Source organism: Megascapheus bottae, chromosome 23 (genome assembly GCF_031878675.1).
Source record: "Megascapheus bottae isolate mThoBot1 chromosome 23, mThoBot2.hap1, whole genome shotgun sequence".
Lineage (NCBI taxonomy): Eukaryota > Metazoa > Chordata > Mammalia > Rodentia > Geomyidae > Megascapheus > Megascapheus bottae.
Window position 1 is genome coordinate 2,656,508 of NC_143531.1, and position 16,558 is coordinate 2,673,065.

At 40.0% G+C, this 16,558-nt stretch overlaps 1 protein-coding gene across 1 annotated transcript in view; it reads right to left on the reverse strand.

Annotated features, from left to right (window-relative positions):
• Positions 1-16,177, reverse strand: part of LOC150047205 (ATPase family gene 2 protein homolog A-like) — a 76,642-nt gene extending 60,465 nt beyond the window's left edge. Inside the window, exons 1-9 of the mRNA XM_090356616.1 lie at positions 16,024-16,177; positions 14,338-14,462; positions 12,315-12,472; positions 10,998-11,056; positions 9,512-10,156; positions 8,376-8,505; positions 7,977-8,033; positions 6,290-6,413; positions 3,912-4,167 (exon numbers count right to left, since the gene is read on the reverse strand). Coding sequence (XP_090212742.1) covers positions 3,912-4,167; positions 6,290-6,413; positions 7,977-8,033; positions 8,376-8,505; positions 9,512-10,156; positions 10,998-11,056; positions 12,315-12,472; positions 14,338-14,462; positions 16,024-16,177 — 1,708 coding nt within the window. The remainder of the gene's footprint in view (positions 1-3,911; positions 4,168-6,289; positions 6,414-7,976; positions 8,034-8,375; positions 8,506-9,511; positions 10,157-10,997; positions 11,057-12,314; positions 12,473-14,337; positions 14,463-16,023) is intronic.
• Positions 16,178-16,558: the final 381 nt, after the last annotated feature.

The following is a 16,558-nucleotide window of genomic DNA, read 5'->3' on the forward strand; positions in this document are numbered from 1 at the left end:
AGAAGCAAAGTTGTGCCTCAAGCCTTGAGATACAGGATAAGCTCTGAGTTTCAGCTCCAGTAATGGCAAAAATAAGGAGTCAACTATACCTTCTGAAAAAACTACTTATGTAAGCTAGGTGCCTCTGGCTCATTCCTGTAATCCTAGCTACTGAGAATGCTGAGATGTGAGGTTCATGGTTCAAAGACAGCCTGGGAAGGAAACCTGTGAGACTCTTATCTCTAATATATTAAACTACACAGTAAAGGCTAGAAGTGGCACTGTGCTTAAGCGCCTGTCTTGAGCAAAAAAAGGTCAAGGATGGGCACCAGTGGCATAAGCCACTGGCACTCAGCTTCCCAATCCCTAATCATAGTCCATAACCCTGAACACTTATGAATAGATGGCTAGGTGGCTAAAGATGGGCTAACATGCTATCCTATGGCATCATGTTTATGGCATGTGCCACATCTCTTTCTCTCCCATATTTCTTTCCAAAGAAACTTTTCTATGCGTGCACACACGCGCTGGGTTGTAACTGCCCCAATTGCTACACACACACACAAGTTCCTCATTTCAAACCATCCGGGCATGGTGGCTCACACCTATAACCCTAGCTACTCAGGAGGCTGAGATATGAGGATCACAGTTCAAAGCCACCACCAGCACTAAAGTCCCTGAGACTCATCTCCAATTAACCACTAGAAAACTGGAAATGGCACCATGGCTCAAGGCAGTAGCTGAGCTCAAGGCTAAGAGCTCAAGGATGATGCCCAGGCCCAGAATTCAAGCCCCAGGACTGTAAATTCTTTTATTTTTTATAACCATATTTATTTTAACAAAAAAAGAGAATGTAAAGGAAATCCCTAACAGCCTAAGTTACTTAGACAAATAAATACCAAAATTGATGATGAAAGCCACAAAGGATGTAAAAGTGGATGCAAAGAGAATTAGGGAATAATCTGGATATTCATTGGTTTTCTAATTTTTTCATTTTATTTCTTCTTTTTCCTTATATGTAGTGAGTACTACAACTATGAAGTCACTGAAACATCATCTCCCCTCATACTTCAATTTATGATTTACAAATGGAGAAAACTAAGCCTCTGGTAAAGGAATGGCCTAATTCCTAAGCCTAGTTTCTTGATTTCTAGGGACCCAAGCCCATCACTTCATATGAAGCTAGTACAGCACAGAAACTATACAGAAAGGCCCTAGTTCTAGTCTAGAATGTACTAAATGCTTACTTTTGTCTATGCAGACTAAACAACCCAGATTCCCCCATCTCCTAGTCCTCTAACCTGGAAACCATAATAATTTTCAAAAGACCAAGATATCTTAACAAAAGTATAATATTTGAAAACTCCTAAATATCTCTTCTAGCTTTCTTTTCCTATTTATTTTTCCTTCTCTAACTCTTTCCATACACAGATCTGGCTTAAATCAAAGGGACTAAACAGGGTCCCATTAAATTAGACCACTATGAATATAGAAATAAAAGTTATTATCTTCTCAAGTTGTATAACTTCTACTTCAAGAATTTAATTTGTTTCATTATTTTAGGGTAAAGTTTATTCAAAGCACCTTATTAAAAAAAAAAAAAAAAACCTGGATGAACACAATACTGCCACTAGGGAAAGGAATTCTTTCCAAAATATAAAAGGATTTAGAAAAACAAACTCAGGGACCCGGAGTTTTGCCTAATGGTAGAGTGCTTGTCTAGCATGCATGAAGACCTGGGGTGATTCCTCAGTAGCACATATAAAGAAAAAAGCTGGGGGCCTGGAGTTTAGCCTAGTGGTAGAGTGCTTGCCTAGCATGCACGAAGACCCGGGTTCTATTCCTTGGTACCACATATGTAGAAAAAGCCAGAAGTAGTGCTGAGGCTCAAGTGATAGAGTTCTAGCCATGAGAAAAATCCAAGGACATTCCTCTGACCCTAAGCTTAACACCAGGACTGGCAAAAAAATAAAAGAAAAAAGCTGGAAATGGTGCTGTGGCTCAAATGGTAGCGCTCTAGCCATGAGAAAGCCCAAGGACAGTGCTCAGGCCCTGAGTTCAAGGCCTGGGACTGGCAGAAGGAAAAAAAAAAGAAAAGAAAAAGGAAAACTCATCCAGGGGAGAGAAAAAAAATGTAACAAAACTGAATTTATTGGCAAACCAGTAATACAACTAAACTTATAAATAAACCAAAGATGTTTTGAGGCATGTTAGGGTTACTAAAAAGTGAACACACCCTTTTAGAACAAATAAAAGGCTATTATAGCCCAGTCTGGCACAAGTGGCTCATACCTGGAATCCTAACTATTCAGGAGGCTAAGATTTCAGGATTTAGGTGTAGCAAACAAACTGTCTTTGCCAAGCAAAAATATTATCTTTGCTACATCTCCAATTAACCAGCAAAAATTTTAAAACTAGAGGTGTCACAAGTGATAGAGCACCACCTATAAGCCAAAAAAAATGAGATTGGCTCTATTTGCAGAGCACAGGCCCAAAGTTTAAGTCCCAGTTCCAGCACCAAAAAAGAAAAAAAAAATCAGTAAGGCCACACTTAAAAGATAAAACACTTCAACAGCTTATGAAAACTATCCTCATTTTAAAATACGTTTTCCATTACTGAAATTATTCTGAAATTCTTTCCAAACATTAAAGGGTCTTAAAAGCTTCCAAAGTACGCCAGGCCCAGTGGCTCACGCCTATAATCCTAGCTATTCAGGCTGAGATATGAGGATCACTATTCAAAGCCAGCCCAGGCACTAAAGAAGGTGAGACTCTTATCTCCAATTAACCTCTAGGAAATGGGAAGTGGGGCTGAGACTCAAGGGGTAGGACAGTAGCCTTGAGCTGAAGAGCTCAGGGACAACACCCAGGCTCCAAGTGCAAGCCCCACAACCCACCAAAAAATAAAAATAAAATTAAAAAAAAAAGCTTCCAAAGTAGCTACAGTTAAACAATCAAAGGTGAGGTATATTCTAAAGTAGGCAACTATTGGTAATAATCCTTAAAATATTTCCAGAGTTAAGGCATTACTGTCACATACTCTATAGCTAGAGCTCTTAGGCTTTTTAAAATTTAGCAGCTCAACAATTAGCAGCTCAACAATTACAAGGCTAAACTAAGCAAAATCATCATCTTGAACCACATAGTCAATTCTGGCTTTACTAGTTAATCAGAGATAAAAGTCTCATAAACTTTTGTGCCCGACCTGACTTTAAATGTTTATCTTCAGGTCTCAGCCTCCTAAATAGTTAGGATTACAACAGGTGTGAGTCCCTAATTTCCACAGTACGGCATCAATAAATACTGTCATCAATATTCCTGTCCCCTACTTATATGCATACGTGCACAAGAGAAACCAAGAATATGTTCTTTAATAGTGGTTATCTTTAGAAAGTATGCATAAGAATATTTCCTCTTTTAAAAACCATCTAAACGTTTTCCATAAATATATTTTATGACTGGAAAAAAGTAAAGCAAGTTCCATGAAGTAAGTCAGATATAAATTATCAGTGTATACAATCAAAGATTCTTCCTTACAAGGCATTTCCAATTTCCTCAAGGATGAAACTTTATCTTTCCTGATAAAACTTCATCTATATCAAATTGGCTAGAAGTGGCAATAGTCACAAGGCCACTGCCAGACGAGAAAGAAGCTAGAAAATCATGGCTGTGTCCGTAGGAAAGGTGTTTATACGAAAAGCAAGGATATACACACTACTTCATGGGAATCAGCGAAATAAAATGTTCACAAGGCAGCAAAATGCATCCCAGAGTAGGATACGATAAAGCCTTTTCCTGCTAGCAATCTCTAAGCTTGTGATAATATATTTTTTTGGTATTTAATATTCTAAGTAAAGCAAATGTAAAACAGTTTCAAATAAAGTAGTGTCCAAATAAACCAATACAGAAACGTGGTATCAAGTCATGCTTACCTGCTTCATTACACAAGGCTTTCAAGTCTGCTCCCACATATCCATGAGCATCATTTGCCAGCTGCACCAGTTCAGCTTCAGTGAGCAAATGAGGTACCCTTTGAAGAAGCTTCTGCAGAATATCTAGCCGCTCCTGAGCATTAGGAACCCCGATCTCAATCTCCTTATCAAATCGTCCAGGTCTACGGAGGGCAGCATCTAATGCTTCAGGGCGATTCGTGGCTCCCAGGACTAATACCTGTCCTTCACTTCCTTCCTAACAAAATAAAAGGTTACAACAATGTTATTCTAGAAGTTGCTAATGGTAATTTTCATTATCATCATCATCATTATAAGGAGATGGACACTGGCTTTATAGACACAAATGAATAGAACTGTCCAGACCATTAAGCACTTATACTTACATTACCTACTTATTAACTTTATTTATAACGTTCTTAGTATTTCTATTACATATCTCATAGCGCTGTCATTTAGACACATTTAGGCACTCTCCCACAGAAGTTGGGCAAAACTTACCTCTACTATCACAAAGAATGTTTTTCTCATTTTTAACTCTAACTATACCATTATTGCAATAGGTATATAAGAATTTTTACTCTATGAAAATTTCATTAAAACATTATAGTATATTACATTAAAAAGAATTACAGATAGGTACTGGTGGCTCATATCTCTAATCCTAGCTACCAAGGAGGCTAAGATTTAAGGATCACAGTTTGAAGCCAGCCTGGGTAGGGAAGTCTTGAGACTCTCATATCCAATAAACCAGCAAAAGGCCAAAAGCAACTCTCATATCCAATAAACCAGCAAAAGGCCAAAAGCAGAGTCATGGCTCAAACAGTACAGTACCAGCCATGAGCAAAGAAGCCACGTAAGAGTATAGGACCTGCATTCAAGCCCCAATGACTTTACAAAAAACAAAGTTACAATCACTACCAATCACCTACTGATATCACCCAATATTTTAGTCAGAGTACTTAAGTGATTTCAGAAACAAGCATAAGCAGAATGGCTAGCACATGCCTATAATGCCAGAACTCAGGAAGCTAAAACAAAGAGCAAAGCCAAGAACAAGACTGTATCAAAGGGGCCGGGAGTTTGGCCTAGTGGTAGAGTGCTTGCCTTGCATGCAAGAAGACCAGGTTCCATTCCTCGGTACCACATACATAGAAAAAGCTGGAAGTGGTGCTGAGGCTCAAGTGGTACAGTACTAGCCTTGAGAAAGTCCAAGGACAGTGCTAAAGCCCTGAGCCCAAGCCCAGGACTGGCAAAAAAAAAAAAAGAATGTATCAAAAAAAAAAGCAGCTCCAAACTACAGAGCCATATTAACAAAAAATAGCATAATATTGACACAAAAATAAACATATAGAACAATGGAATAGAAGACCAGAAATAAACACAGCTACAGATGTTTGATTTTTGGCAACACAATCAAAAATGTGCAACAGAGAAATAACAATAGATGGGGCAACTGGATATTCACAGGGAGAAAACATGAAAATTCTACCTCTCACCCCATATGAAAATCAACTCAATATTAATCAAACATCCTTTTTGTGTGCCAGTCTTGGGACTTGAACTTAGGGTCTGGGAGCTGTCCCTGACAAACACTAAATTTCTTAATCAAATTGCCCCAAATTTAGTATGCATCTTCTTCATTTTTTTTTTTTTTTTTTTTTTTGGCCAGTCCTGGGCTTGAGCTCAGGGCACTGTCCTTGGACTTTCTCAAGGCTAGAGCTCTACCACTTGAGCCTCAGCCCCACTTCTGACTTTTTTCTATGTATGTGGTACCGAGGAATCGAACCCGGGTCTTCATGCATGCTAGGCAAGCACTTTAACCACTAGGCCAAACTCCCGGCCCCCATCTTCTTCATTTTTGCCTCAGGTTTTCTTGTTTGTCTTTACTTTATGCCAGTAGTGGGGTGAACTCATTACTCTCATGATCCCCCTTGGCTTTTTCATGCTAACCTACTGCACTTCCTCTTAGCTATACCTCTACTTCCAGCTTCTTTTTGGTTAACTAAAATTGAAAAGTCACGTAGATTTTTCTGTCTAGGCTGACTTTGAACCGTGATCCTCAGATCTCAGCCTCCTTAGATTACAAGTGTGAGCCACTGTGCCAAGCATGCCTGAGTATTTAAATTAAAATACCTATCACAAAAGCAATCATAATCTTTTATGTACTAGAAAAATACACCAGATTATACTGACTACACTGGCATGACAACTATTCAACAATTGACTGAAGCAATTCCTTGATGAGTCTTTCCCTAGATGAATGTTTAAACTTCCCTTATCCTGGAGTACAAAAGACTTGGATGAGTTTTTGAAAGCAACTGCTTGCTACACAGAATCAATACTAGTTCTGCACTTACAGAGCCAATGCCATCCATCAGTGTTAAAAGTGAAGCTACCACTCTCTTTTCCACTTCATTCTGAGCTCCTTCTCTTTTGGGACAAAGTGCATCCAGCTCATCAATAAAAATAATTGATGGGCGCCTAGAAATAAGCAAAATGAAATCTAATGCACATTTAATTTTAAATTTTAATTTCCATTCTCTAATTGAAATGTAGCATAATCAAATTTAAATTTTAACATTAAAAACTAAAATTACTATGTTAAGCTGAAAACCCCTAAATTAATTCTAACTTAAACTATTTAACTTGTCAATTTTTTATTCTAGACTCTCTATAATGTTAAGAAAGTCATGGTATTGAGAGTTAATGCCTAGATAAAACCAAATTGTTTAGCTGGGCACTGATAGTGAGGTCTGAGAATCAAGACTTGAAGTTAGGCAGGGCAAAAAGCGAGAAGTGGAGCTGTGGCTCAAAGCGTAAAACATGATGCTTGAGTGAAAAAGGCTCAGGGACAGTGCGTAGGCCCTGAGTTCAAGCCCCAGTACCAGCACGTACACACATACACAAAAAATGTTGTAAATGGGTCAATTCAGAAACTAAGGCCAACGATATTTATTTTGCCTTAGAATAGGTTTAGAACCCAAAGGACATAAACTAAAAATGGCCTCTACTTTCATGGTGACTAATTCTATCATGGTGAATTCTCTCACATGAGGAATCTTCATTAATGCTTAATAACATCCCAAGAACAGTAAGATCCACCACTGGTTCTCCAATTTCCAGTACTGGGATAACACACTACTTTATTCATGTATTATTGCTGCAGGCAAAAACTTTAAACAAGAGTCCATAATTAAACAGCAGTAATATACAGTGCAACATTAAATATCAAAACATAAGTAGAGACAAGGCCATATTATAAATAGTAACCAGGTTAGAAACTACATTCTTTTTTTTTTATTTTTATTATTTGCTAGTCCTGGGGCTTTCTCAAGGCTAGAACTCTACGACTTGAGCCTCAGTACCAAACTCCTGGCCGGAAACCATATTCTTATACTCATCAAAATATAACAATAAAGCTTAAAGTTGAGAATAATAAAATTAATAATAATGTTTTAAAGAGCAAAAGATTTTTACTTTTAAGTAAACCATGACTTTTCAAACATAAAAGGTTAGAAAAATACAATCTACTAAGGGAATTAAATACATTAGAGATGTCATATAATCCTTGACTCTTTAAAGTTATGACATGAAACAACACTGTCTTAATTCTATTTTATGCAATTCAATAACATATATTGTACTTGAACACACTCTTGGGTAATGGGGCCAGGAGCGTGGCCCAGTGGTAGTTTGGCTTAGTGGTAGAGTAGTTGCCTAACATGCACAAAGACCCTGGATTGATTTCTTGGTACCACACACATAGAAAAAGCTGGTAGTGGTATCAAGTGGTAGAGCCCTAGCCTTGAGAAAGCCTAAAGACAACACTCAAGCCCTGAGTTTAAGCATATGGACAGGCAAAAAAAATAAAAAGTTTCACAATTTTAGGTAAAAACAAACTAAAAGAAAATGTCATTAAATATATTATCAGTGCCACAGTTGTCACTGTCTTCTTGTTAGCTGCATAAAGTGCTAGTCTCTTATTTTCATTACTACAACCTTGACTATTAATTTGAAAAAAATAAATTTTTAAATACACACTACCGCAAAGTGGCTTCAGCAAATATGTGACGTAATCTTGCTTCAGTCTCACCATAGAATCTATTAAAGATAAAAATAAATGAGGACTGTTTTTCTTTTTAAAGCATTATCTATAAACATTATCTATAAAAACTGAGTAGTAACATATATAGAAATTTAAAACTTACTTTCAAAAATTACTTTCCTAACTTTTTTTTTTTCCTGGAGCTACTTAGGATTTAACTCTGAGTACAACTATGACATTTTAACATATATTATTTACTTTATATATTTTAAGACAAATATGTATGTGTGTGTATATAGACATGTGTGAGGGGGTATTCCAATGTATGAAATATCCAGAATGCAGCCAATTTAAAAGCAAAAAGAGAGTTGACTTTATTAAGTCATGCACTTACTTACTTGCTTATAATTTCAGGACCATTAATTACAGAAACATAAGCTCCAACTTCATTAGCAATAGCTCTGGCAATCATAGTCTTTCCCGTACCTGGAGGACCGTAGAGTAACACTCCTCTAGGAACAGGAATTCCTAGAGGTAACAAGAAAGAACAATGAATTACTAGGCTTTTTAGAAATAGTGTCATACAACTTCAAACATCACAAAATTAGTTGAGTGCCAGTGGCTCACACCGGTAATCTTAGGTTCCCAGGTGGCTGAGATCTGAGGATTGTGGTTTGAAGACATCCCCAGCAGAAAAATCCATGAAACTCATACCTTTAATTAACTACTAAAAAAGCAGAAATGGAGCTGTGGCTTAAGTGGCAGAGCACTAACTAACCTTGAGCACAAAAGCTTAGAGACAGCACCTAAGCCCTCTAAGTTAATTCCCAGGACCAGCCTCTAATCCAAGATACTCAGATGGCCGAGATCTGAGGATCACAGTTCAAAGCCAGCCCTGGGAACAGGAAAGTCCATGAGACTTTTAGCAGCAATTAACTACCAGAAATGATGCTGTGGTTCAAGGAATAGAGTGCTAGCCTTGAGCTGGAGAGCTCAGGGACAGCGCTCAGGCCCAGAGTTCAAGCTCCATGACCACCTCCCCTTTCCCACCCCCCCCCCCAAAAAAATATATATACCTAAGGTTTTATTTTATGTAAATGAAGGGTCAGGAGAAAAAACAGATACCATGTACCAAATATAAGCAAAAGATCTAGGAAGAAACTACCATACCCTCATCTACTTCAGTCTAACAAGATTTTCATGCAGTTGCATTTTCTTAACAACCACTGACATGAGAATTTTTAGTCATTCTACCTCATGGAATATGAAAATAATTATAGTAGATTCATTATAAACAACTCTGAGCATATGCTACTTGAAAGGCTAAAACTGTCACTAAAATACATTACAACAGAGAACAAAGCAAAGGGAATACACATTCCATTGTCATAGCTCAAAGCAATGAATTCATTCAACCATTTCTATCCCTCCAGAAATACAGACAAAAGAGTGAACCATCATCAGATATGCAAAATTGGCCAGCTGCTTTTAAGTTTGAATATAGGGCTAGTTAAATAAATAAAAACTGCTATACCATAATGCTTGAAACGTTCAGGCTGTTTGAGAGGCAATTCAATCATTCTTCGGATTGCTTCCAGTTGACTACTTAAGCCTCCAATCATGTCGTAGGTCACTCTGAATTTGTCATTTTGCTCTTTTAAATCTGGACAAGTCTTTGTAAAATTGATCTTTGTTGTTGAAGAAATGAAATAAAAAATATCAGTATTGCATTTTGGTCCCAGGCTGGCAGATTTCAGCCATCTTTCTCCACTGATGAGCTGCTCATTTCCTTCTCTGGATGACTCAGAACCACCTTTAAGCCTTGTGGTGTCTTCCAGTCCAAGCCCACTGCCGTCTCCAGAGCTCTGTGCAACATCCAACAAAGTATCCCTGGTTGTGTTCACAATTGTGTCCACCACAGGTTTACAACAAGTACTTTTTGAGGCTGGACTCTGGGGCTCTTCCAGAACTAACTGGCCTAGCTGGAAGGATATATCCAGGCTGCTGGATTCCATGGTGGGACATTCAGAGACCACTTCCTGGGAATCAGTGGCAGAGTTGCTCTGCGGCCTTTCCAAGATCATGCCATCTGCCCCTTTCACTTGTAATACTTGCAGCTTACAGAGTCGTAAATAGAAAGTACAATATAGAAAGTTGCCTGGTAAAACCACCTTGCCGTCTATAAAACAATTTATCAGATATTCATGTTAGCACTTTTTAACCAGCATATCGTTTTAATAGCAACTGTTTGCAATGGACAAAACTGACTGGAAAGACTAAGTTAAAGCTAGAGGACTAATAAAGTCAATGTCAGGACCTAATTTTCCTCTATGATATAGCACCGATTATAGGTAGAAAACATTCTTTCCAATCTTCTATGCTCACTGAATCTAAAATTCTACCAACCATAACAATAAATAGCAAGGAGGTTACATTCACCAATGAGTTAAACTAAAATGGTAATAGTACACCTAAATAACACTCCTAAATGTTTCTCAACAGAAATAAAAAGTACAGGGTTCACAAGTCTCAACCTGGATGGGCACAGTCGTTTAAGCCTGTAACCTCAACTACTTGGGAAGGCACTATCAGGTCAAGGTCAGCCCTGGCATAGAAGTTCATGAGACTATCTCAATCAGTGCCTGGTTATGGCAAGGATCTGCCTGTCACTCCCATTAACACAAGGTACCATAAAAAGGAGGATCAGAGCTCAAGTCAGCCCAGGCATTACATCAAAACCCTAGACATAGCTCAAGTGGTAGAGTGCCTGCCTGGTAAACTCAGGCAATCCCCACTATCACCAAAAAACGCCTTTTTAATCCACAGGCAAGCACATATTCTTGTCAATGCTCCACTGACAGTCAACTTAATGGGAAAACATTCTGTTTCAAAAGAATTTCAAATCATTGAGGGAAACATTTTTAAATTACTCTGAAAAAAAAATCTGTATTTACAAGATCCCAGGGGCATTTTACTTGCTGCTCAAAACTTTAAAAAACAATTTAAAATATTAGTCTCACCAAGTTTCCTCAGAATACAACTAGCCAGGCCTTCTTCACTAACACCCTGGTCTTCATCACTACAAAAGGAGGATAGAGATCACTGGTAAGTATATTTTAAGCTGTGGTATAAAATGACATGTGTATATGAGACCCTAATCAAAAGAATGTTTTCTTTTGCGATCTGAAAATAAATGATTCATACTATCTTGGCTTGGATGATTATATTTTTCAAAATCAGTTTTACCTAAAAATAAAGGGTAGTGTACAAGTAGTTCACACCTGTAATCCTACAAACTCAGGAGGCTAGTCCTGGATGAACACAGTTCAAAGCTAGCCAAGGAAAAAGTGTGTGAGACTCCATCTCCAATTAACCAGCCAAATGCTGAGCTGGAAGCATGGGTCAAGTGGCAGAATATAGGCATAAGCAAAAAAACTCAGCAAGACAATGAGGCCTGATACTGGAACAAAATATACATACATGTAAATCAGGATGCTGAGATCTGAGATCAGGGCCAGCCCAGGAAAACATAACAGAGATTGGCCATCAAGAAGATGGAAGTGGAGGCAAGGAACAATTTAAAAATCTAATAATGACCTCTGTTGCACTAGGTTGAATACTCAGCTTGAACTAAGGGCCTTGTGTTCTTGTTAAGCCTTTTTGCACTCGGGGCTGGTGTTCTACCACTTGTGCCATAGCTTTACTTCCAGCTTCGTGATGGCTAATTACAGATAAGAGTCCCAAGGACTCTTCTGCCTGGGCTGGCTTTGAATCTCAATCCTCAAATCACAATCTCCTGAACAGTTAGATTACAGATATGAGCCAGAAAAACAGTTGGCCTTGAGCAGTCTCAATTAAAAGTTATTTATTGTCTCCTCACAGTAAGCTACAATTTTAAGAAGAGATTTTACAATGAGCCCAGATGAAAAAATCCTAAGTATTTATCAACAATAATTCCTCTTAGCTGTCAGAACCTATTCACAGGACTTAAGAACCCCCAGTGCATAAATTAGATCACACTTATGTAGTCTGTGCTATATCCCACCACATGTGCCTAGCAAGTACTGAAAATATTGCTAACACAATTTTACACACTGTATTCTGAAAAAGGCTTAAATTAAAACACTTGACAAATAACTTTTTAGATACGTTAACATTTTAGATACATTGACTAAATATTAGCCTAGATAATCCATTTCACTTGTTGATAATTCATTTCTACATAAGTGTGACCACTAGCAAATACAAATTACATGTGTGGTTTTCAGTGGTGACTCTCATCATCCTTCTATGAGGCAACATCAAATCCAGACAGTCACCAAAGATATGAGTCCAACCTCAGAGATAAGTCCACTTCCTCAGCCGCAACAAGAGCACCCACAAGAGGCTGTACCCGGGTGCTATCGCCAGCCTTCACCCCAAGGTTCCTCTGTGCCACTTCACTCAGGCCAACCTTGCCTCCAGGAAATCCTGCCACTGGCCAAGCTATACAGACCTGCCAACACAGAGAAAAGGAAAAGATTAGCAAGTAAATATTTAGACACCCTGAATTTATAAGGAAGATTCTAATCAACCCAGGTGGCACAGGAATTTATAAAACAAAGTCCTTCCCTCCTATCCTGAAGGCAGTAATAATCTGACACACATTACAGAAAGATCAAGTACAGGTAGGAATCACTACACTCACAAATAAAATTACCATACTAAATACTGTATCTTTTATAAAGGTGAGGAATAAGCCCCTAGTCAAGAAGGTAGATTTAAGAAAGAAGGCAAAGATATTACAAGTGATATGAAAAATCAGAAAACTATTCAAAGCAAGATAATTTGTGGGGTAACTTAGCCTTAGCTAGGATTATAGGCATGAGCCACCAAGCGGAGCCATGAGCGCTGAGCAACTGCTCCTAGCAAGGATTTGTGGGGTAACTTAGCCTTAGCTAGGATTATAGGCATGAGCCACCAAGCTGAGCCATGAGCGCTGAGCAACTGCTCCTAGCAAGGATTCTTTTTTTTAAATGCAGTATAAACCCAGAACAATAGAAATGACATGTATTATCAGCAGACAAGGGATTGCAAAACATTCCCAGAAGAACAGCTGAGGAAGAGAGGTAAACAAGGGAAAGCCAAGTTTTTCCAATATAAGGAACAATTAATTCTAGGCTTCAGTATCAGACTAAAATACAGGGCAGCAAAGAGAAACAGTTAAAAACTGAGACCGTATATATTCTTTTGGTTTTTGTTTTTCAATAGTTTGGTTGTTGAATTTTTGTGCAAGTACTAGGGCTTGAACTTACTGTATATCTGAACTGAGTTTGGCTTTTTCACTCAGGGCTGGCACTCTACCACCTAAATCACAGCTCTACCTCCAGCTTCTTAGTGGTTAATTGGAAATCAGTGTCACAGACTTTCCACCCTGGATTGGTTTTGAACCTTGATCTTCAGATCTCAGCCTCCTGAGTAGCTAGAATTATAAACATGAGCCACTAGTGCCAAAGTGTCAAAAAAAAAAAAGGGGGGGGGGAAGAAAGAGAGGGAACTATGCACTAACTCCTTGGAGAAAACGTGTCATTCAACATGACATTATAGGGGCTACCATTCCCAGCATAGCCATAGACAACAAAGTAAGACAGGTTCTAAATAAAAATGTTTTTGAAAACTTTATTTTTCATTGTTCTTGCTGGTGTGACAAAACAACATCTGAGTCATCCCAAATAATCACAAACCAAGAAAATAAACAAGGGACTAGACTCTGGTGATCACTACTTATTTTGGAAGCTAAGATCTGAGGATAGTGGTTCAAAGCCAGGGCATGGACATTCTTGTCCAAACAGGAAAAGTCCAGGCTGGCTCTGAAATACTTATTTCCATTTAAGTACACGTGTGCGCGCGGGCACACACACCCACACCACAACACACAACACATACACACAGCCAGAAGTGGAACTGTGGCTCAAGTAGTAGATAAGGAAAAAACAAAAATAAAGGAAAAAGTGAAAAAAACAACAAAGGGAAAATGCCCAGGTCCTGAGTTCAAGCCACAGAACCAGTACCAAAACAAAAGAGGAAAAAGGGTCCTTACTTGTAATTCAAGGAAAGAAGGGAGGGAGGGAGGAGAGAGGGAGGGAGGGAATGAAGGAGGGAAAAATGAAAAAGGCACATGCTGGTAATCCTAGCTACTCAGGTGTGAGATGATGAAGTCCAAGGCCAGCTGGGCAAAGTTAATGAAACCCTCAAAAAACAAAATACAAAACCAAACAAAAAATAGCCTGGGGATATGGCTCAAGTGGTAAAGAGTGCCCAGGATTCAATGCACAGCACTGGGGGGTGGGTGAGGAGGAAATGAAAACAAAAGCCTCTTACCTCTTGCTTTCCATTAAGACTGGTAAGCAACACTGGCCGACTTATACATAGATTTGCAGACTTCATAGTGTTGATTCCCAGGTGAACAACAAAATTCTGGAAAGCTTTAGGAACTCTGACATCCACTATGAAGGAAGAGCAAATTACTACTACTTCATAAATGAAGATGTACATGAAAATAACATAAATGCACTTACCATATCTTAGAAAAATTACAGCCCCAACACTTTTTTTAGAACTTAAAAACATAAAACTTTATTTCAAGCATATTAATGAACCATTGAGGTTCTTTAAATTATTATGCAATATAATATGTGCAATATATAATATACATTATATATTATAAAAAGGTAATGTACAATGGGGTTACAGTCATCAAACACTCCTCTTAGCAAAATTTAAACCCAAATCCTTTGAGTCTTTAACGATAACATATTAGCTAAAAAAGGTTTACTACAAAGTATTAACTATAAAGTGTTAAGTAAAATGAAGGAAATCCCGAATTTCATTAGGAACTAAACAAAGTTCTGTGGCCAGTCTCTTAGCTTAGATTCTAAGTCAGCTACTAGAGGTCATATTGTGCCCAGAAACTTGAAGCCCCAGGAAGGATCGCCAGAGGCCAAAGATCAATGCAAACTGCAATGAGCTCTAGCATGGGTCTCTGCGAAGACCAGAGGCCCCGAGCACAAGATTAGAACACCTTTTATACATTCTTTTGTAGGGGCGAGGCCCCAGCAAGCATGGGCAACAAATCAATACACTACACGGGAAATTCATATCATAATTCCATTAAATGATTGGCACAATACAAAGCCAGAAAAGGGTCCTGACTTATCAATGGTCATTCTAGCGGGCTGTCATGCTTTGATGGGTCTAGGGGGATCTCCATGGTGACCGGTTTCTGACTGGTTGACATTTTCCCTAGTTTGCTGCTACCCCCCCCAAGTCCCACCTAGTGCCAGATGGCCACTATGTCTAGCTCAGGCCTAGGTAGAGGGTCCAGAATGTGTATACTCCCTGCCAAAGGGTAACTCATGCTCCAGATCCGGGAATGTCTGGGGCCCAAGGGCAAGTGGGTGGTTGTAGATTAGTCAGGAGAACTGCTGCTGCATTCCTCAAGGTTACAGCAAGCAAGTTTATAGAAGCAGAAAGGCAAGTTAAATAAAATGCGCATACAAAAATACAAGTGGCTAATACAGATTCATCTAAATATATAATAAGTTTTACGCTTTTCAGTCACAGGTGAGGACCAGGAGTCGTCACATCTCTCTGGCACCCGAGGATTCAGTTCTGTCACCACAGGGCCAGGACTTAAACACCAGGGGCTTCCCCGCAAATACTTCCACACATCCCTATCTGTGGGACTACGGTTCCATTTCCCCATCCACTCACCTCACCTGCATTCCAGCAGTACAGCACCACCGTATTTTCTGCCCCATCAACTAATTCCTCCAGCAGGTCACAAGCATTGGTGGCCTCCGAGGACCCCTCAACCTTCCCCAACTCCTCTCCTCCCCGCCTCCAAGGCCCCTCAGCCTCCCCCGGCCTCCCCATCCCCTCCGACCTTCCCCTCCTCCCCTCCTCAGCCCTCGACCTTCCCCCCCTCCTATACTCCCCGGCCTCCCCGGCCCGACGGCCCTCGACCTTCCTCCCACCCCGGCCTCCAGACCCCTTCGAACTCTTCACCATTTTCTAGGAAGTTCGTGACCACCAGAGTCCCGGCCGCCTTCTCAGCGTCCGAGACGGAAGCGGGATCCCCGGACCCAGCAGCGGCGGCAGCCAAGGGCGAACTCCCCTCCGCGCCGCGGCTCAGCCGCTTCCTGGTTCTCTTGGAAGACATGACCCGACCGCAGGCCCGGAGAGGCCACCTTTCCAGCCGTTCAACGTGCGCGCCGGAGAAGGCGGAAGAAAACTTCCGGGGCAGAGGTCAGGAGGCTCCGCCCACTGCCGTCATCCGTGGAAGAGTGGCGCGTGGGGCCGGAAGCCAGGGTCCCGACGCGTCGTGTCTACCGGTGCTGCCGAGGTTCTCGGGGCTGTAAAGAAAGACTGGCTTGGTGGGAACGTTTATCATCACTGTCGGGCCCTCGTTCCATCTCCTGGTACTGACCACCCCTCCCCGCTGCTCGTCCCCTAAAACCCAGCTCTCCGGACCACGGCCGGGAAGCGGGGAGACCCTCTCGGGATTTCACTGTGAAAGCCTGCTTCGGTGTGTGGAATCGCC